The sequence below is a fragment of the Hibiscus syriacus genome, unplaced genomic scaffold (assembly GCF_006381635.1).
Source record: "Hibiscus syriacus cultivar Baekdansim isolate YM2019G1 unplaced genomic scaffold, ASM638163v2 tig00110325_pilon, whole genome shotgun sequence".
NCBI classification, from domain to species: domain Eukaryota; kingdom Viridiplantae; phylum Streptophyta; class Magnoliopsida; order Malvales; family Malvaceae; genus Hibiscus; species Hibiscus syriacus.
In genome coordinates, this window is record NW_024062683.1 from 501,701 (window position 1) to 523,738 (window position 22,038).

Consider the following 22,038-nt stretch of genomic DNA (forward strand, 5'->3'; position numbering starts at 1 on the left):
GGCATTACCCATTCCGATATACGTACATACTCCAAATATACCGAACAAGTTTTGCCATATCTGGCTAAAATTTTCAGGCCTCAACCTCCATCCGTCGGTAATGTTGTTGGTTGGGATAACTCTGTGACAGTAGTTCAATATATGGATGAGTTTGTTGGTGTTGCATGTGCACCCCATAACTCACAACTCAATGTTAAAGATTTGATAGTCTAACCACAACGAGTACTTGGGTCAATTAATGTTGTTATATCTCACCAAAAAAAAATTATGAGATTTTCCTTCGAAAATTACATATTTTATAGATAGTGACGATCTCGTAATTGGACCTATTATAATTTTATAATTCGTCAGAAATAAATTAATGACAGTTATTACTATTATAGGTCTAATTCCAATTATCATATGATAAAGATATTTATATTCTAAAGGAAGATTGAAGAGGAAATCTCCTTTCCCTAAAAAAAATTTAACCTCTTTATCTACACTACTTTCATCACATTATATAAAATTACCAGCATACGACAACGATTCCCTTCATTGGTCGTTACTTTTTGCCCAATTTTCTAATTTAGATGGAGTGAATTGTTCACGGTCGACGAATTTATTTTATTTCCATCAACAAATATAGGTGAACGAAATATGTTTTATATCGGAAAATAATTCTTCTTTGAATCATCGTTTACGTTTTTAATATTTAAAATTGAAATTGGTCATTTTGAGATATAATAAAAAAAATAGTTGTCCCTTGTTCCCATATGTAATGGGGTAAAGGAGAGATAAGATAGTAGGCTGCCCCCAACACTAGGTTGAGAGCAGCTTCCGTAGGAGACTTCCAAATTATGAAATGCCCTCTATGTGAGTCGATCCCACGACCTCAAGGTTAAGAACCTTGTGCTCTACCAACTGAGCTGGATGATCATTTTTTTTTTGAGATATAATAAAATATATATACAATAATTATTTTATAAAAATAGATAATTTTGAATTTTTTTCTTTAACGATTAGATTATTAGTTGGACAACAAGTGCACGTAGAATTATATCAAAATCACATGAATTTTCTAACGCATTAATGAAAAAGAGAACCTTAAAAGTATTGAAAATAATCAGGAAAGTTGACTCCCCTTCCCTCGTAACTTGCCGTGCCTTTAAAATCACCCACAACAATGGTGAAATTGCATGTACATTGAAAGGGAATAAAATTCAACTCGATCTTAAAAAAAATAACTTTTAATTTAACACTAAAAAATAGATTTGATTCGTAATATCATAAATCTGATTTTAAATTTTAAAAATAAATTTTGAGTTATAAAATATGACTCAAATAATTTTTTTTGTAATTAGTGGATTGCTTTTTCAAGAAAAAGTCGAGTCTTTTAACTCTAAATGATATATGTATATTGCATTTGAAAAATATGAGTATATCGTATATAGTTGTAGAAAGTAGATTAAATTGGAATAAATTAATATCATAACATTATAAATATTTACAACTAAACTTAAACAGAACTTGAACAAATCGACTCAAATATCATAAATTCGATTCGACTCTAAAAAAATTAAAAAAAATTGAAGTGATAAAATAATACTCATCAATTTAATTAATTTAATTTTGAAACTTAACTCGATCGAATACGCACCGCTATAAGCAACCATGTGATGGGGCTTTATAGCTATGAGGTTGAGTCTGGTTGAAGCTAATTTACTGGACGTAAACTTCTCTGACAAAATAAATGGGGGGATGACCCATTGATCGTACGGTCATAAGCGTTGATGTATATTGAAAGTGGTCTGGTTGGGAGCCACATGCAAGAAAGAACCACCTAGGACTGAGATGTTTGACCGGTCTGAATTATTACATCATCAATAATTGAATATGAGGACTGAGATTGATTCACAAGCCATGCAACTTTCACCATTCTAAATCTTCTTCACATTGTTTTTCTGATAATAAATATACCCTTTAGTTTTTCGATCAAATTCAACACAAGGTAAATTTTTTTCCACCTGAGTGGTTAGCCGTGCAAGAAAGTATACATACAGTCAATAATGGATCGAGAGGTGTTGAGAAAGAGGTATTGAGGCAGTCTTGTTTCTTTGATTTTCAAATTCTTATGTAATTTAGTTTTTTTATATTTTATTTTACATTTTAAATTTTAATATTATTTCTTAAAAGTTCATATTTCTTAACATAATCTTATGAGTTCGTCTCTGCATGTTGTAGATTGCTTTTTGCATCCTTGTTGTTGGACAATTGTGTTGTTGTTTACCTTTACGTGCATGGTAAGTGAAGTTGAAGCTTCAAAGCAGCAGCCCTAGCTAACGGAAAGTCATTATTTCAATTAATGTATGTATATATATATATATATATATATTCTTTAACCTTAAAGATTTGGGTAGTAAGAACGATAATTCATTTACGTTGGGATTTGTGAGAATTTAGCGTAACGAACCATAAATGGGAGAAGAAACTAAGGTTGTTGCTTAACGTATTTGGCATCTGTCTGCTTAGGGTTTTGGGTCACCAAAACCCTTATTTTTTGCCACCCTCGTGCCTTGTGTATGATATATCCCACTGCATGATGTATGCCGCATATCCTCGAGTGATTTTTAAGCTATCCTAACATTCTCTGTTTCAATCAATCCTTTTTAATGTATATATATATATATATATATATAATTCTTCACCATATATATAATATCAATTATTAGTGATTTTGATATGTTGGATTCCATAACACTTTTAATTTATTTTTTATAGTTTAAATTTCTACGTGATTTTAGTTATTAAATTATAGGAAGTTTGAATTTTATGAATGGAATAAATAATATTAAAAATTTTTATATTTTAAAACGAGATTCAACCTAATTTGTTTCTAAACATGATTAAATTTTTGTGATTATTGAATATTATATCTTTTAATCAGTCTAAAGTATTTTTCATTTTTCATAAATTTATTTTTTTCAATTTAGGGAGGTCAGATAAATTTTTCTTTCTTTATTTATTAAAAATATATATTTTCAATATTAATTAATACTAAAAAGATAACTGACGGGGGCCAAGGGGAACCTTGGGTAACCTTTCACCTTTTGTTCATGAGTTATATTTTTCAGTATTGGTCTAAGTCAACCAGACAACCAGACTTATTAGGTGGTCTAAGTGGTAAAGGTTCTGAGTTTGAATAGTTGTATTTGTAGAATCTGCATGCATTATCAATTGATTAAAAAAGTTTTTAACATATATTATGTTGTAATCACCTCTGACTATTTAAAAGAAATTCAACCAGCTAACTATGTTGCTGCCTTTGGGTCGATTGTGTGCGCCCATCACTTATCTTGCTTACTAACGGTGTATAAAATAATACATTATCAATATCTCAAATATTTACTAATACACTTTTCCCTTTGAATATGTTCTAGAGCTTTTTCTTTCATAGAGATAGAGGTTATCATAATTCAAGGTTTGAACCATAAAATAGTCAATTAAAATTATAATAACAACGTAAATCACTTACTTTTACATTATGGTTAGTTGACGAATACATTTTAAAGTTAAAGATTATGGATTTTTGTATTTAAGAGTTATTTTAATAAATAGTTAAATGGAAGGTTAGGGTTCAAGGGAAAGTTGAGTAAGAGAGATTTTGATCCATGAAAGTATAAGAACGTGGGAAACCAGTGAATTGAGCATTAGTAAGATTGCTTAATGCCTGTCAGTAATGGGACAACCTTTACGTGCATGGTAAGTGAAGTTAACCTCAACTCAATGCTACCGAAACTCGTTTATCTTCTTCTTTTCTATCTAAATATATATATATAAAGTAAGATTGAATTATATTATATAAAATCCTGTAAAAACCATATGACTTTGGTGATTGAGGAATAATTATTATTCCAAATTTATAATAAATCATTTAATTTTACACTAATTTAAGATTGTTTGACGTTTTGTTAATATGAGTTTGTATAGGGTGCTTTCTTTTAGTGCTGATTTGGGTGAGTTGGATTATAGTTTGATTTTGAGTTTGTATGGGATTGTGTCGTGGTTCGATTTCGATAATGAAGGAATCTTTCTAGAGAGATTCTCTTTTTTTCTTTTCTTTGAACAAATCCTACTTAGGGAAGGTGAAAAGAGAATTTACTCCTAATGAATATTGAACTCACAACCTAAAAGAGAGACAATGTGTCAATTGAGAACTATGCTCTAAAGATTGTCGACAAATAGACTCTCTTTTTATTTTTTTAAAATATGTATATATATATATATATATATATATATATATAGTATGTATCATTAAAATATCATTATACTAATAACGACATTTATGATTTATAAATTAATGTATACCATTACTTGAAATTGAAGTGTATGTGTCACGGTGTCAAATTTTTAACATTACGAGGGGTGATATTGACATGAACAATACCGTGATGAAGAACTCCAAAAATAACATCATATACAACCTCCTTAGTTGAATAGTTATCCCTTTTCATTTTTATCTAAAAAAAATTCCGACTTTCTTCTTTGATGGTTACAGGCTTCTAGAAATTAAAAACCAGATCTCGCAAGCTAAGCTAAGTGAAAATAACGTTGTTCACCTGTAATTTCATCTTAATTAAATTAATCGGGCTTAAATTGATTTCTTTTTTTAGCTAAAATCAAACGTCATTAGGGAAAAAGAAATGGGTTATTTTCCAAACCTAAACTTGGACGAACAAGTAAATAAACATACAAAAAATGCTCACCTTTACCTTAAATATATGTCATATTGATGCAGATATAGATAGGGTAAAGTCAATAATTTTGCATTGGAGTTGAGATAAATAAATAAATAAATAAATAAATAAATTGAGTATTTTTTATCTCTAAGAGTAATAAAGCTACTGTTTTTGCAGAGCAAAAAAATAAAATAAAAATAAATTGAGTAGTTAAAGTTTTTTTTTTTTGATAAAATGACTTAAGTTGGAGTTTTAAATTTTAGAAAGAAATTATTTAGTAAAGAGGCTAAGAGGGATTAATTTGAATTATTAAAATTTAATAACAACTACAAATGAACTTAAATTATTTAATCAATTTTCGGCTGTTAGGGCTAATTAATATTTCATAAAATAGTATTGTGTAATTATAGTCCTATCATTTTGAAACTGCAATTACAATCATAATTATAAATATAAATAATACACTGAAAATAATTATCATCATAACTATATGATGAGACTTAAACTACTAACAATCAATTAGTCCAGTGAAATGAAGCATTAGATTCTTCAAGTAAAGAATGGAGCAAAGCGAGTTAGGAGAGTCTTCATTGCCTCTGTAGCATCCAATCTAAATTAGTCGATTAATAAATTAGATATCGGTGGTTATACAAAAAATACGTACATAAAGAGCATAAACCGATTATAAATTACATAATACTCAAAACCTAGTGTTAAATAATAAGAAATTTGATGTGCTCTAAGTAAAATATCATATTCAAATCTTGCGTAAAAAATTATTTAAAGAAATTTATTCCCTGATTTTACTCAATTATATATGAATATAATAAAAATACATGTGATATATATACATAAAACTCTTTAGTTTTACACAAATTTATGACAGCTAATTTGATGAGTGAAAATAAATGATTGAAATTGATTATTTGTTTTTTTTCCTTCAGTGAATTTCTTCTTATTTCCTACTGTTAATATAACCATCTATTTTCTCTCATCCAACGATATTAAATTCATATAAAACTAAAATAATTTTAAATTGTGTAACAAGATCCTATCCCATATATATATATATATATATAAAAGATAAATTTTAACGTCAAGAAGGGAAATCCGACACAATAATCCCACTTTTTGAAGAGGGTTTGGCAAAGTTATTATGGTCATCGTAACGACCAAACGTCCCCATAATTTAGTACTTTCAGAACAAAGAACCTCAACAAATGAGTGTTTTGTTCTTTCCCGCCTCTCATATCCATGATGCCAAGGAATCCAAGTCTTTCACTTGTCGCTTCCGTAATTAAGAAATTAAGTACTATTTAACTCGCGATCGATTCTGGCAACGAATTAAAATCTCGTAAAGTTATAATTAAAGAGTGCTAATTACTTAGCCAGCACATGCCTGCATGAAATAAAAAAGAGAAAGAAAGCAAAAATAATTAGGAATCCAAAGCTTTAAGTAGAGAGCAGGGCGTGGAAATCACTCCTTACGTAAAGGGTTTGATGTTGTTGATGGACCGTTCAAATAATCAGTAATGAATTAAATTTAGATGCTGAAGTAACCACCCATTTGCTTCCTTAAAAAATATCTAAACTTTCACAATCATGTTGGGGGTCAGCAATGCCATGTGAAAAAAAAGGGTTTTGATTATAAGAGGTGATGAGGGAAGAGGATGTCATATGATAATATATAGGGTAAATTACATATTTAATTAACCATCTATTATCTTGTTTTTGTTTTAGTCATCAAATTACTTTCCCCCCAAAATAATACTTAATATTTCGTTTCTATTTTAATAACTTGTTATTAGGTTTGACCGTTAACTTAACAGAAATGATGATGCAATATGGTGTAATAACAATTTTATACCTCAAAACTCACATTCTATCAAACTATTATTATGCTAATGCTACGTCACCAATTCCGTTAAGTCAATGGTCAAATTTAATGATGGATCGTCAAATAAAAATGAAACGTAACATTAAGTATGATACTGAAAAAATAATAGTTAATTGACAAAAACAAAAACAAGATAATAGGTTATTGACTAAATAGGTAATTTACCCTAATATATAAGTTGGTGAGTCCACCAAATTTTCCATTTCCTGGTCGGTTCTTTGAAGGATGTTGGTGCAAATTGTAGTATAGGAATTGGGAATGGGGACCCTTTGCATTACTTGGAAACATAATTATTAAAGGTAAAGATTTAGTTTGCTTGGTGTTTCTTTTGAAAAATATAACTAAATATCTATAGTTATTTATTTGAATAAATAAATGATCACTTGTAATTTTAAAATTATTGTCCAGGAAATATTTATAATTTATTTTACAGCTTATATAGTATTAGAATCAGTGTTAAAAAATAGGGATAAAATGAAAATTTATCAAAAGAAAAAAACTATTAAAAATATTATTATACAGTACATTTAGAAAACTACATAGTAATCGAAGATCACGTTAGAATTATACGACGACTATTAGAAAGTGATTTCTGGAATTATCGTATCCGTACTGTATTGCTATCAGTTATTGTGCATGTAAACAGTAGGGAGAAATTATGTTGCGATCAACACACTTTTAAGAAATAGACATATTTCTGACAAAATCTTCGAGTTACTACAACAATTATCTTAAATCATAAACCTTATTCAACCAATATATATATATATATATCTCACAAAAGTCTAGCAAGTTTACCCTTTTAAGGACTGAAAAATACTAAAATAGCTTGACGGCTTTTGGGAAGGGAGTATGAGCTTTGGGTTCGAGAGATTGGGCCATTGCAAATAGCTCATGTGCACAAGGGAGAATAATATAGAACCAATGCCATTGATTTTTATTTTGGATTTGCATACATCGGCAACACGAACATCGAAGGCCAACCACCAACTTGAGATTAATCCGAATATGCACACCAACTATCCACAAAGGACATCATATCAGATTCTGCTTGACACATGGCAAACCACAAGCTTATTCCATATCTACTCCCCTTATCCATCAAGATAACCCCCTTCATACATTAATATATCTCAAACACAAACTCATTCAAGGCACGAAAATCTGATCCCTCCCCACCAAAAAAAATGGCCTCAGTTTGTGCTTCCTCGGCTATTGCAGTTGTTGCCATTTCATCCGCCAGGCAAGTTAAAATCAAACCCTACTTCAGTTCTGTTAGGGATGATGATGAATTGTAGGTTTAATTTCCTTGCTATTTGTTGCGAGTTTTATTGATGTTTTAAACCTGTTTTCAGTTCCCAGAAGAATGGATCAGTTGTGGGAACAACAAAGGCATCATTCCTCACAGGGAAGAAGCTTAGATCAGTGAGAAAGTACACAAAACGCGCCGCTGCATCAACGGTTCCGGTGTGCGCTGCCGCTGAACCCGACAGACCCCTTTGGTTTCCCGGCAGCGTTCCTCCTCCATGGCTCGATGGCAGGTTCAGTCACTTAAGAACACCATTTTGTGCCATATTTTCTCTCTTCAACCTACGAGAAAACTGTATTTTTTAGTGATTTTTTTTTTTCCCAAATTTCCGTCACTAACTCACTATTTTATTAGCGACGACTTTCTAGGTCAAATGAGTTCATCACCATATGTACTCATTCTTGTAGAGACAATTCTTTTTAACATTTCATTTGAACCCTTTGTTGCAGTCTTCCTGGTGACTTTGGTTTCGATCCTCTGGGACTCGGTTAGTGTTTAATCCTCACCAGTACCTCAATTGGCAGAGATTTAGACGACAGTACTAATGGTTTTTTTTTCCTAACAGGATCTGATCCCGAGACATTGAGATGGAACGTGCAAGCGGAGCTCGTGCATTGCAGGTGGGCAATGTTGGGAGCTGCGGGCATTTTCATCCCGGAGTTCTTAACAAAGATCGGGATCCTAAACACTCCTTCATGGTACTCGGCCGGGACCGAGGAATACTTCACCGACACCACAACTCTCTTCATCGTCGAGCTTATTTTCATTGGCTGGGCCGAAGGGAGAAGATGGGCTGACATTCTCAAACCGGGGTGCGTAAACACCGACCCCATCTTCCCTAACAACAAGCTCACCGGGACAGATGTCGGTTACCCCGGTGGCTTGTGGTTCGACCCTCTCGGATGGGGAAGTGGTTCGCCCGAGAAGATCAAGGAGTTGAGGACCAAAGAGATCAAGAATGGTAGATTGGCCATGTTGGCCGTGATGGGTGCGTGGTTCCAACATATCTACACCGGCACCGGTCCCATCGACAACTTATTTGCTCACCTTGCGGATCCTGGTCATGCCACCATTTTTGCTGTGAGTTCAGGCCCTGTTGATGTATTATTTGCTTGTTTTGTTGGATTTAGATTTAAGTGTTGTTATTTTTGTTTGTTGCAGGCTTTCACCCCCAAGTGAAACGCTACGAGGAAGAACCCTAATAGCCATTAAAATGTTGGATGGTCATACACCTGTTTTCTAGTTTGTAAGGAGATGGAAAGATGTGTATGGTAGATAATTGTAATGCCTATGTTCATTGATGTACAAATACCTTTATTAAACTAGATGTGCAATGAATATTTGTTCAGGTTAAGAATCATTTATGAACTTTTGGTAATAATTGTGGGCATGATATGATATGCATACACAAGCATACCAGCAAAATTTATATAAGGTGTACAAAGTAATTTAAATACAATTATAAGATGATATAAACTTTTGGTAGTTTATCGCACTATTTATAAGATCTTGGTGAATCAGTTGGCTGTATTCTTTCTAGATATAATTGCGCTTAACCAGACGGCGTTTGTCAAAGGTAAAAATATTTGGATAATATATTGCTAGCTCAGGAAATTGTTCATGGGTATGCAAGGAAGTCTTTATCTCCTAGATGCATGCGCTCTTAAGGTAGACTTCCACAAAACTTTCGACAGCTTGAATTGGGAATTTGTTTTTGGGGTGCTTGAGGCTTTGGGGCTCCCTGTAAAGTATATGGATTGGGTTCGGAGTTGTTTCACTACCGCTCGGTTCTTTGTGGCATTTAATGGTACTCCTGTGGGGGTTTTAAGGGTGAGAGGGGAGTTAGATAAGGGGATCTCCTTTCCCCTTACATATTTGTTACGGCAATGAATGCGCTTTCTAAGATTCTTGATTTGGCAGCTAGGAAGAGTGTTTTTAATTTCACCGAAGTGTAGGAGGATTGGGATTACTCATCTTTGCTTCTCGGATGATTTGCTTATTTTCTCTAGGGGATCGCTAGAGTCGGTGTATGAAGTTAAGTGTTTTGGATAGTTTTTATAAGCTACCGGGTTTGCAGCTTAATGCGAGCAAAAGTGAATTATTCACTTCTGGTATCCCGGATGAGGAAGTGGATAATATTTGTAGGGGTGTGGGATTTAAATCGGTCAACTCCCTGTTCGATACTCGGGGGTGCAATTAGTTACTTAAAGGTTGTCAGAGACTGATTGCAAGGAATTGGTGGACAAGATTCGGGGTAAACTGAATCTTTAGGTAGGTCGGAATCTTACTTATGCTGGGAGATTCCAACTTTTTAGATCTGTGTTGTTTGATATTACAAATTATTGGTGTCGTCAGCTTATCCTCCTGAAGGCGGTGGTGCATAAGATCGAGTAATTGTGCACTCAGTTTTTTTTTGGAAGGGGCGGGATACTTCTACGTCGGGTCCAAATGTGGGTTGGAAGTCTGTTTGCTACTTGATGGCAGAAGGGGGGGCTTGGTTTGAAATTTTTGGAGTATCAGAATGGTGTGTGTATTCTCATTTTGATGCGTAATGAGCTGGGGCTTGCGGAGGTTGTTTTCTCTTCGACTGGTGGGGGCGGTTCTGTTTGCTGCAGGGACTGATTTCGGAGGCAAAACACTCAAAGAATTTGGGAGGATATCAGAGTGAAGAATGATAGGATTGTTTGGCATAAATTAATTTGGTTTCCGTACATATTCCTAAACATACGATTATAGTTTGGTTAACGGTCTTAGATAGGCTTGCTACAAAGGATCGAATGATTCAAATGGGTATGGCTATTGATGGAGCATGCAAACTCTATGGTAATGCTAGTGAGAGTAGAGATCATATTTTTCTTGAATGCTCTTTTGCTGTTAGTATTTGGAATGCCATTCTTGCCCGTTGCAGAGTCCATATTGTGGTGCAAGGCTGGGAGCAGGAGCCGAGATGGACTTGTAAATATGTTGAGAGTAAATCTCTTCTTACTCTTATTTTGAAAATTGCTTGGAATGCATTCATTTACTACATTTGGGAAGAAAGGAACTATAGAATTTTTAGAGGTATTAATAGTGATTATGAAGGTATATGTGCGGATATTCGGGAGGTTGTTAGAACTAAACTTTTGACGTAATATAAATAGGAGATATTTTGTTAATACTCAATTATGTATAGATTAGAAGTTAAATTGAACTTTTGTTGAGCCTCTGATAGATTGTATTTGTTTGCTTTGGATATAAAACTGATACTTATCCAAAACATGAGATGCTTGGATTAAGAGCAATCGATCACGTAAATGAATGAGGACATACATTAATTGCAGCATTTGAATTGCTCCTTGATGGAGAGATGATTTTGTCAAGTTCACGCTAGAATTTTTTAAAATCAGATAGTTTAAATTCCTGAAAATACAAGCAAGATGGACTAAATATTAAAAACTCGAAGAATACAGGTACTGAGTCAGAATTAACCGAAAGAATTTTTAAGATCAGGTGCTATCGGACCACGGAAAGTTGGTTAAGTTTGCGGGTTAAACACTAAAATTAGGTGGCCCTTAATCTTCTATGTAATGGGATAAGAGAGAGATGTGATAGTAGGTTGCTTCCAACGTTAGGTTAAGAGTAACTTCCGTGGAAGATCTCCGAATTATGAATTGTCTACTATGAGGTTCGTTCCCACGACCGCAAGATTAAGAGTTTTGCTGGTTAAACACTAGTTTCATTATTTCCAGGACTTGAAATGACAATTAGCCCTCATAGACTTCAGTTATAAAGGAGGGTAGTTAAATAATTTCACTAAAGCGCCCGTAAAAAAACATGACAAAAATCTATATAATTCATGAAAATAGGAGTTTATCGAAAAATATATCAAAAATAAAAATAAAAATATCAGAGATGGCGTGCATGACCGTATTGCATTCCGTTTCCGTAACGGATCCGTGGAGACCACTGCAAAGAAACGGGAATTTCCGTTCCATCAAAACGTTGAGGTGCTTCAGAGTTTCGCCGGCGAAGAGACGGAGCTGTGTAGTTAGGGCTCGAGACGTTCACTTCTGGAAACGGGCTCAGAAGCTGAATTCATCAAATAACGAAACGTCGTCATCTTCTTCGTCCGAGGAGGATGACCTCGAGCAAGGCCCGCCTCAGGAAGCAGTTCTCAAAGCAATTTCAGGTTCCCTTTATCTTTTGAATTAAACTTTATTTTGATTTGTTTATTAATTTTTTTGGTGAATTCGTTTGTTTCTTTTTGTTTGGATAAGGAATAGTATGTCGAATTTATTAGTATAAAATAGAACTGAATGCATAAGAGAGAATATTTAGACCCTCTTGAAAACGTAAATAAAATGTTTCAAGTCTATGAGGAGACGAGGCTTTGCTTTACTAGCAAGGAGGAGGTTCTGGAACCTAGACTTTTCAGGTTCAATTCTCAGAGTTTAGTACAGATTTATTCGTGACTCGGCGAGTGAGTTTGAGTTCGTCAGTTTGAACTTAGTTAGTGCATGTAATTATCAATGGAATTTGATGCTTGCTTAAACCCTTGCAGTGTATCTTTTTCCTTTTCATGTATTTTTATTATTGATATAACTCTTTGTTCTGGGATTCAGAGGTATCAAAGACAGAAGGGAGAGTTGGGGAAACCACAAATGTGGTTATTGGCGGTACTGTAGCCGATGATTCGACTAATGAATGGCTTGCTTTGGATCAGAAGGTATGTATTGTCCGCTCTTGATATCCAATCCAATCAAGACTTTCAAACGATTGTTTGTTGCTTTTAAACTAAATTTGATGAGATTAAATTCATATTATTGGGCTTTTCGTTATTCAGATGTCCGTCTTACATACAGCTTGTTAGCCTTGAGATGATGAATGGTTTGAGATTGTTTTGGCAGCTTAGTTTCGTTTTTGTTTAACTTGTCAGGTCAACTCATACCCTACCGTTAGAGGATTTACTGCAATTGGAACTGGAGGTGATGATTTTGTACAATCAATGGTTATTGCTGTGGAATCTGTGATACAACAACCAATCCCCGAGGTACCTATACAGAGTTATGTGTATTTTACTGCTGAAAATCAATTGCCAATCGAGATGTCTGTTTGTTTATGCATTTGAAAATAGAAAACGTAATTTGAGATGACATTTTAGTCTATAAGCTGATGCACTTGGATGTTTTCTGATGGAATATAAATGGATTCTCAAGAATTCCCCTTTCACATTGCACATTTGTGGATCATATAGAACAAATTATTGCCTACCGTATAAATTGGAAACCTCAGAATGTGCATTATATTAGCTGGTTATCAGTCAGATTTGACTGAAAGAAGAATTTGGAAATTTTATATAATATTGGATTTAATAGGAGTTTAGAAGAAACCTGAAGTTCAGATAGAATCGGAATTATTGCAACCATTGAAATTGATTACCTCATAGTCATGTAGCATTTGGGTGCTAGAGAATAACTGCATGCATAAGGATGTTACTGTGCAAAACTCTGTTTGCTGTATTCTATTGATTTTGCATTGGAGCTGCAAACCTAGGTTCTTTGAAGGGTGAGAAGCATGCACCAAAAGTTGAGTCAAATGCTCGGGTGTATATTGTGGGTCTCTTGATGACCTATTTGAAGAAATGCTAATTTATTTAGCATTTGGGCAACTTTGATCTGACGGACTCAAATTTCTATCAGGAAAAATAGATTCGGTTTAGGCGAAGATCGAAGGTATATGTTATGTGGCCATTTCTTCACCTTAAATTAAGCCTGGGGCTGAGCAAAAAAAAGAACATGGGTTTAAGTTGATGAACTTGTGGCTTGATGACACTGTTTCACCACAAAAGGTTGCATGACAAGGAAATATTCATGCTGAATTATTTGAATTAATTTTCCTTTCCCAGAAAGATTTTACTTCTGGGAATTAATTAAGATCATTGTTGAAATATAAACTGCCGTTTCCATTTTCTCTTCTGTTTCTTTTCAGATGCACAGTACATCTAACAAGTTATTGTGACAGGGTCGGGTGAAGCAGAAGTTATCATCGAGGGGGAAATACGTATCTGTTAACATTGGTCCCGTCCAAGTTGTTTCTAGTGAACAGGTATGTGTCTCTTTCACGCCAAGCACATGCACACGCTCGTCCATGCAAACACACTACTAGATATAAGAATCATTCACCATAGTTCGATTTTACTAAAGGCAAATAAGAAAATTGAAGGTAAAAATTTCTCGAAATACACATAGGGTTTTACTTTTAAATCTGATAGAACTAGTTGTGTGCACAGGTTCAAGCCGTATATATGCCATGAAGCGAGACGATCGGATGAAATACTTTTTATGATAGGATATGATCTTCTTTCCTGTTTTGAGTTGAATGTGATCGACTCCCTGGGTTTCTTTGATTTTATTATTTGGGTTGGTTGATGCTGTTTTGAGTAACCAAAGAGGCAAGTAATGTCTTTTTGCCAAGCCCTGTCGATCTGTTGGTTGGTTTACTTGTATGCTGTATATGATAGTATTGATCATCACCGAGGCTTTGACATAATTCAAACAAATTACTGCTAAATTTATAATCTTTAGGTTTAGTACAAAATTGACATAATGTGTAAATGTTTGAAAGTTAGATATATATAATTTTGTCTTATCTATTTATTAATCTATTTATAATAGATTTATGTAATATCATATTCGGATTAACGAATCAATGAATCAGATTGATAATTGTACAAAAAATTCAATTTTTTATTACTTTAAAAATCAACTCATTCCCACAGCCTCACTAAGAAAAAAATAAAGGTTATTATTTGATATGTAAACTAGAAAATTAATGATTTGTTTCACTATGCATTGATAATACTCTCTTGACAGCTGAATTATTACATCCTATATTTTACTGTGTTATAACACTTCATCTTTTAATTTAAATTAATTCATTTATAAATTGAATTAATAATGTTATTAGTAGATTTTACTTTATTTCCCGAACGAATCGAAGTATATGCATTGATTTAAGTAAGTTCTCTCGCATGATTTGCAAGAAATTTTAAAATTGTTCGGAATTTTCATCCATTGTCGTTGTAGGTGCAAAGTGATTTTACAAACGAATAAGTCAGATTTTTCATGAATTTTGTCTTTCCGATAGATTTCTCTTTGTCTAAAGTAAAAAATTAACAGCTCCAATCAGCTGGTATATTGTAAATTTAAGGGTGCACTTTAGCAAAAACGGTGCATCGACGTAACAGCGGCGGTGTGCATTTTAGCAAAAACGAGGATCGTCGTGGCCGGTGGTTTTATCGGCCGCGGGAATCTCGAAATGCCAGAGCCTCCCAACGCCTTTCACCAAGTACCTTGTGCACAAAAACTCGGTGGCGAAAAGCTTCTCCACCTTCCGATCAACATCGTGCAAGAACACGTGGGTCACGCCGGCTCCTTTCCTGTTCCTCGCCATGACTGCCGCCGAGAATATCGCAGCCATCCTACCCGGCGCCTCCGCGAAATACCCACGCGGCGCGTCGATCATTATCAAATCCCACTCCGTATCGTAAAACTCTTCGGGAAAACCCGTCAAAGCAAGCTTGCACTTGTCGTTGCCACGCAAGTAAGCGTTCGACGGGAAACAGGTCGGCTGCGTCCGATAATGATCCATCAAAGCGTCCGCTTCCTTCAGCTGCGTACGGTATTTCACAGCGTACGCGTGGAGGTTCGGCGCACCTTTGAGCACCTCGTCGACCCATTTCTGATCCTCTTCGAGGAACAACGTTTTACCCTGGGGATTCAGAGCATCCCACATGCGCGAATCGTAGCCGAGTCCAAAGACGAGGAAATTGCACGGATTCCGGTTTCTGAGTACGTCGTATGTGACGGAGATCTCGTCGTGATTTTGCTGCGGTGTGATTTGTGAGGTGGCGTAGTGAACGAGGGCTCGGAGTTGAGTTTCCATGTCGGAGAATCCATTTATGGGTTGCGATCTAGACTTGGCAATAGAGCAAAGGAGGGAATAGTCGCCGGTTTTTATTAAGGTGGCGATAAGTATTACTCCGGCGATGAGGCCGGCGATTGCGATGAGGGAAAGTCTACTCCCACCGGCGGGGAATTGCCGATCTCTGTCGTCTTTGATCATTTTGTTTCGTTAAACTAGTTTATTAATGCGATTGTTTATTGTTTTATCAATTGAGAAAAACAAAATTTTAAGTGAAAGTTTGTGGGTTTTTTAAAAAATAAATAAATATTTTCCTTGATTATTGGGACAAGGTTGTGAATGAGCATAACTTTCGACATATTTTTATGTTTTGAATGTGGTTTTAGGATTTTATTTATTTATTTATTAAATAAATAAATAAATATTTTTCCTTCATTATTGGGATATTGTTTTTGTCGGAATCAGGCGGTTCTATTGATTTTCATTTAATTTATTTTTATTAATTTGAAATAAATATAAAGTAGTATCTAATTGATTAATTGTTCATATATTAATTAAATTAATTGATTTAATTATTTAACTGATTTAATTTTAAAATAAAAATATTTTTAAAACAGTCAAAAAATTATTCTAAAAAATTTAAAATATAATATGTTAGATATTTAAGTCCCAAATATATATTTGCCTTCAATTTTGTTTTTTGTTGTTGAAAAAGTCATCTTAGTTCATTATATATATATTCTCAACTCTATCTTTCTGCAACGTTCAATCTTCACATTATCTAGTATAATATTTAAATGGATTAAATAATTGATATAATAATTAAATGTTTAAAGTTAAAAATTTTATAATTATAATTATACACAAATGTTGAAGATTAAATTTGTTATTATATATGTAATTAACCATTACATCAATTTTTGTCTATAAATTAATAGTTGGTGATTATTTTTAATTTTTAATCTCTTGAATAATCAATTTTTAATTTTTTAAAATAGATATTTCCTTCAACTTGAAACGATGATATATATATATATATATATATATATATATATATAGTATTTTTTCATCAACTTGAAGTAAATAAGATTTTGAATGAATCGTTCGTCTAACTTGAAGTTAAAAGAGATATTTTGTCCCTCCAATTTAAAGGCAATGAGACTTCGAATCGTTCCTCAACATAAAATGATGAGAGACATTTGACCCCTCTAAGTTAAGGCAATAGTACGTTGAATGAATTGCTTCTTCAACTTGAAGCGTTGAAATGTTAGAATTCAAATCTAATTTTACTACTTATGCTGGCAAGGCATGGATAATTCTAGAAGATTCTTGATTAATGAAGCATGATCTTGAATTACTTAAGAACTAAGCATGGAAAATAAACATGTGACAATTGATGATGTAAGGGAATTTCATTACAACAATGAACTCCATGTGGCAATACAAGAAGAATTTGTAAATGCCTAGATCTTTCATTAAGGAGGTTTAATTACCCTTATAAATATATGAACATAAGTGAGAAAAAATTAAGGCTTAGAAAAGCCATAATGAAAAATAGCTTAACAAAGCTATTAAAGAGAGGGTGAAGCTTAACAAAGCTTAGAAATATGATTGAAAGCTTAGAAAAGCTATGAGAGAATTTGAGTAAAGCTTAGCAAAGCTTAGAATATTGAGATTGTGTTTGTAAACTAGCCACAACTAGTATTGTAGTGTTGTAATATTGTAATATTGGGGTAACGTCGTTGTAACGTATTTTACCTCGTATCAATAATAGTTCGAGTTATAAAAATTATCCAGAGCCCACTTACGCTTCCAACCAGTGGTATCAGAGCCAGGTTCGAGTTTAACGTGGTGGAGAAGATAACTAACATGATTCAACCACAAATCCTCAGATTGACAAAGACGAATTATGGCAATTGAAGCATTCAAATGAAGGTGTTACTAGGCTCTCAAGATTGTTGAGATATCATCGAGGATGGTTACACCGAGCCTGAAAATGCAGCAGTAGAAGCAGTCATGGCCAATGAAACAAAGAAGGTATTGAAGGAATCCCGAAAAAAGCTAAAAGAACGTTGTTTTTTATATTTCAAGGAGTAGACGAATCTAACTTTGAAAAAATTTATGATACGAAGACCGTAAAACAAGCGTGGTAGAGTTTGCAAAAATCTCTACAAGGAGCCGAAAAAAACAAAGAATAATATATAGATGCAACAGCGTGCGCTTGCCAAGAATCCAATATCCCATAGCCGAAGCAAGCATATTGATACAAAGTATCACTTTATACGAGAGCATGTGAAGAATAAAATTGTGGAGCTAATTTACTGCAGAACTGAAGATCAACTAGCAGACATTTTCACAAAGCTATTGAGAGCAGATATATTCAACCGACTCAAAGAAAAGCTCGGAATGAAAAATCAGATTTTAGGGGGAGTGTTAGAATTCAAATCTAATTTTACTACTTATGCTGGCAAGACATGGATAATTCTAGAAGATTCTTGATTAATGAAACATGATCTTGAATTACTTAAGAACTAAGCATGGAAAATTAACATGTGACAATTATAAATATATGAACACAAGTGAGAAAAAATGAAGGCTTAGAAAAGCCATAATGAAAAATAGCTTAGCAAAGCTATTAGAGAGAGGGTGAAGCTTAGCAAAGCTTAGGAATATGATTGAAAGCTTAGAAAAGCTATGAGAGAATTTGAGTAAAGCTTAGCAAAGCTTAGAATATTGAGGTTGTGTTTGTAAACTAGCCGCAGTTAGTATTGTAGTGTTGTAATATTATAATATTGGGGTAACGTCGTTGTAACGTGTTTTGCCTCGTATCAATAATAGTTCGAGTTATAAAAATTATCCAGAGCCCACCTATGCTTCCAACATGAAAGATGTTATGATCCTCTAGCTTAAGATAATGATACTTTGAATGAATCTCTCATCAAAATTAAAACGATGTGAGATGTCTTACTCTTCTAGCTCGATGCAATAAAACTTTGAATGAATGGTCATTCTTTTAACTACTTCCACTAGGTTCTCGATTGAGGCTAGAATCGATCACTTGAGATTGTTCGTTTGAACCAAAATACTCGATTTGGGTCAACCAATAATTCAAATGAACTATAGTGATTTTTGGGTTGGATTCATCTATTGGGTTAATGGATTGTGAGGGTTTTGGATTTATGAATAGGGATGAACGCAATATTTTCTGTTAGAGGAGCGAACTTCTAAAATTTTAGGAAGGGAACATCTTATAAAATCCTAGGGGTGAAAAAATATTTTCAATAAAAATACATAGGATAAAAATCTAAAATATGTGGTGATTTTAAATTTTCAGGGGGACGATTCTTCGATAATTTAAATTCATATTATAAATAACATCTTTAAAAAAACATAGTTAATAACGATAAAATCCAAACGGGTAAATATAAAACCATAAGTCGCTGAGTAAAATAAAATATGTCATAATCAATACCGCAGTAAATCTATCATCATTAGCAAAAGCAGTATAAGTCGTAAAACAAGTATTTAAAAATATAGGCACATGTCATCAAAAATGAAGGCAGTTTGAAAGATAAAAACATTACAACAAAATGTATTGTACGAAATGTGTCGATCCTCCAAGTGAAAGGTCCAGGGTGCCTATCCAAAAGTATATGAAAGGAGAAAAAGTTTGGGAATTGAGTTAGGGAGCTCAGTGTGTTCCAATAGTGCAAGTAAAACGTAATAGGTAAAATAATCAGGAAGTAGTTCATCAAAGTATCAAAAAAGTCATGGTGAAGTTTAAATTTTAAAACTCATAATTACCAGCCTCCAGTACACCAAAATGCAATTCCCCAGAACTCCATCTATAAGGACTTACTCTATACTCATTGGGCATACCTAAGGGAGCATCTTGGGACCTGAGAGCTTATCCAATAAAGTTTTTGGGGCCTCGGAGCCTACCCAAGGGTCACCTTAGGTCCGTAATGAATTACCAGTTTGATAAGAGTTGAACCTTCATACTCCATAATCCTACCTAAACAGTATATTTATAAAACAATTCACATAGTAAGCGATAAATTCCATGATCCATAAATCGATAAAATCATATTTTCCAGTGAAAACAAGTAACGAGATAACATATATCAAACAACCATAGTTCATAAACAGTCAACTAGTAAATCAGTATATCATAATATCAAACTGTTAAAAGATTTAGTAAATCAGTAACTTTTGTAAATCACATTTCAAAACATATAAAACAATCATATAGCACATAGAGAACACGCCTAGTAAAAAGGGGTCAGTCAGCAAGTCTACTGAGCATCTGCCTCGCCACGCTTCGCAGCAGTGCTCGAACCTAATTCATAATGCAACAGAGTTGCTATCGAAACAATATTTTAATTCAAATATTCTTAGGGTTTATAGATCATACCAGTAATCACTAGCTTACGAGGTCGAACGAATCGAGAGAAGCTAGGTCCAGCTGTCGAACGGTCGGAGAGTCTCGAGTACCTTCAAATAACAATATCTTAGATCAGTCGTTAACCTTAATTTAATTATTCTTAAATAAAATATTTAAGTACATATGGATGTTAGGAACCAGTGCGCCAAAGATTTCCAGAGCGTGATGAGTCGCCAGAACTTTGCTCAAGGCAAGGCGGAGACACCGTCGAAGGAGTGTTGCAGTTCGGTTTCGAGCGTAAAAGAAAACGAACCAAAGTGTTTGTATTATATTCTTCAGCAAAGTCAGACATCCGGGTCTCAAAGTCTCAAGAGCATGGGTGTCATGCAAGATAAGCTTTTCCAACTCCCTTCGGCTTGCAAGTTGAAGAACGCTAGCGTCAGCGATTGCCCAAGTATGCTTTTAAATCTCCCTCGTTTTTTTTCTTCTTTTGATTATTTATCTAATGAATGAATTAATTGTATTGCATGGTAGTTTTTTTTTTTTTGAATGAATAGAGCTTCTTGGATTAGCCCCGAACTCTCCCGCCGCCGCCATATTTTCGAATTAATCGTCAACGAAGATGACGCCTGCAGTGCCTTCGTCGTCTGGTTCGCAGAGTGGTGATGATAACTCCGGCGGGGCGAAGCTTTAAACTGGTCGGTTCGTTGGTTCTGTGCTGCTGGTTGCTTCGGCTGTGTTTTTCTATGCACTCCCAGAGGGAATGGCTTAACTGTTTTAGGCGGTGCATGGGATTGTAGGGGATCATAGCATAGGAGTGAACTAAAAAGGCTTTTATTTCTTTTCTTTTACTTTTTCCGTTTCACTACTCCCTGGCTGCTGCAACATATTTTCACCATTGTTGTTGTTTCTTACTTTAAAAACGATCATATTTATGGGAAATTTTAACTCTTAGGAACTTCTTTCATGGTTTTCTTTTTAAGTTTAATAAAAGAATACGTTGAATGAAAAAAAAAATTAAACTAATAATTAAACAATCTTGGATGGTTATGACTTCTAGTGACATTGTCCCTGGTTAAAGCAAACGATACATATATATAATTTAATTTATACAGTATTGTATATATTTTAATATTAAACCTCAATATCTAAAACTCTAATTCTAAATTATAAATTTTAACCCTTAAATTTTAAATTCTAAACCCTAGATTTTTAAACTCTAACATTAAATAAGATAAATAACATTAAAATAAACATAATTATATAAAGTAAATTTTATGTAATCTATATATATTATTCAAGTGCTTTTGATATAAAAGCCAAAAGGGGATGAACTGATGGTCTAAATAGAACATGATCCACAAAGATGTATCACTTCTCAGAAATTGCAGGACAATAATGAGCTGGAACATATAGAATTTTGACGGAGGTACGGAATTGGGGCTGAGTGTTCTCATTCATGTATCTTCTGTTTTAGTGGAGACACGTCAAATTTGGAAGGGCATTTCTGTCCATTTTTGTGCGTTCAAATTGAAGTTTTGAAATGAATGCACGAGAGAGAGAGAGAGAGAGAGAGAGAGAGAGGATATATATATATATATATATATATATACACTTGTTTCTTAAAACAGAAACTAAAACCTTTTGAGCAGCCATTAACACTTCTTGTGCAGCAATGGCAGTTGAAATGAATGAGTTAGGACATATAGAATTACTGATTCCCCCTGCGGTTGAAATGCCAATAAGCGAGATGATACATCTCGATATTAAAGATCTTGAATTTAACTTTTATGAACAAAAATATATTATTTAAAAAATTTACTTTTAA

General features: G+C 33.8%; 3 protein-coding genes and 1 pseudogene across 3 annotated transcripts; 3 read left to right on the forward strand and 1 right to left on the reverse strand.

Annotated features, from left to right (window-relative positions):
- The first annotated feature begins 7,737 nt into the window (after positions 1–7,737).
- Positions 7,738–9,254, forward strand: LOC120118013 (chlorophyll a-b binding protein 7, chloroplastic). Its single transcript, XM_039138160.1, has 5 exons — positions 7,738–7,858; positions 7,971–8,156; positions 8,374–8,411; positions 8,490–9,004; positions 9,086–9,254. The coding sequence occupies exons 1-5, from the start codon at positions 7,803–7,805 to the stop codon at positions 9,101–9,103; spliced, it is 813 nt and encodes a 270-aa protein (XP_038994091.1). The 5' UTR covers positions 7,738–7,802; the 3' UTR covers positions 9,104–9,254.
- A 2,531-nt stretch (positions 9,255–11,785) lies between these two features.
- On the forward strand, positions 11,786–14,449 carry LOC120117954 (annotated as a pseudogene).
- Positions 14,450–15,040: 591 nt separating this feature from the next.
- On the reverse strand, positions 15,041–16,093 carry LOC120118048 (probable methyltransferase At1g27930). The gene has a single exon (XM_039138195.1). The coding sequence runs from the start codon at positions 16,025–16,027 to the stop codon at positions 15,164–15,166; it is 864 nt and encodes a 287-aa protein (XP_038994126.1). The 5' UTR covers positions 16,028–16,093; the 3' UTR covers positions 15,041–15,163.
- A 4,300-nt stretch (positions 16,094–20,393) lies between these two features.
- On the forward strand, positions 20,394–20,904 carry LOC120118078 (non-specific lipid transfer protein GPI-anchored 1-like). The gene is made up of 2 exons (XM_039138215.1): positions 20,394–20,664; positions 20,846–20,904. Exons 1-2 carry the CDS (start codon positions 20,394–20,396, stop codon positions 20,902–20,904), a joined length of 330 nt encoding a protein of 109 aa, XP_038994146.1.
- The last annotated feature ends 1,134 nt before the right edge of the window (positions 20,905–22,038 follow it).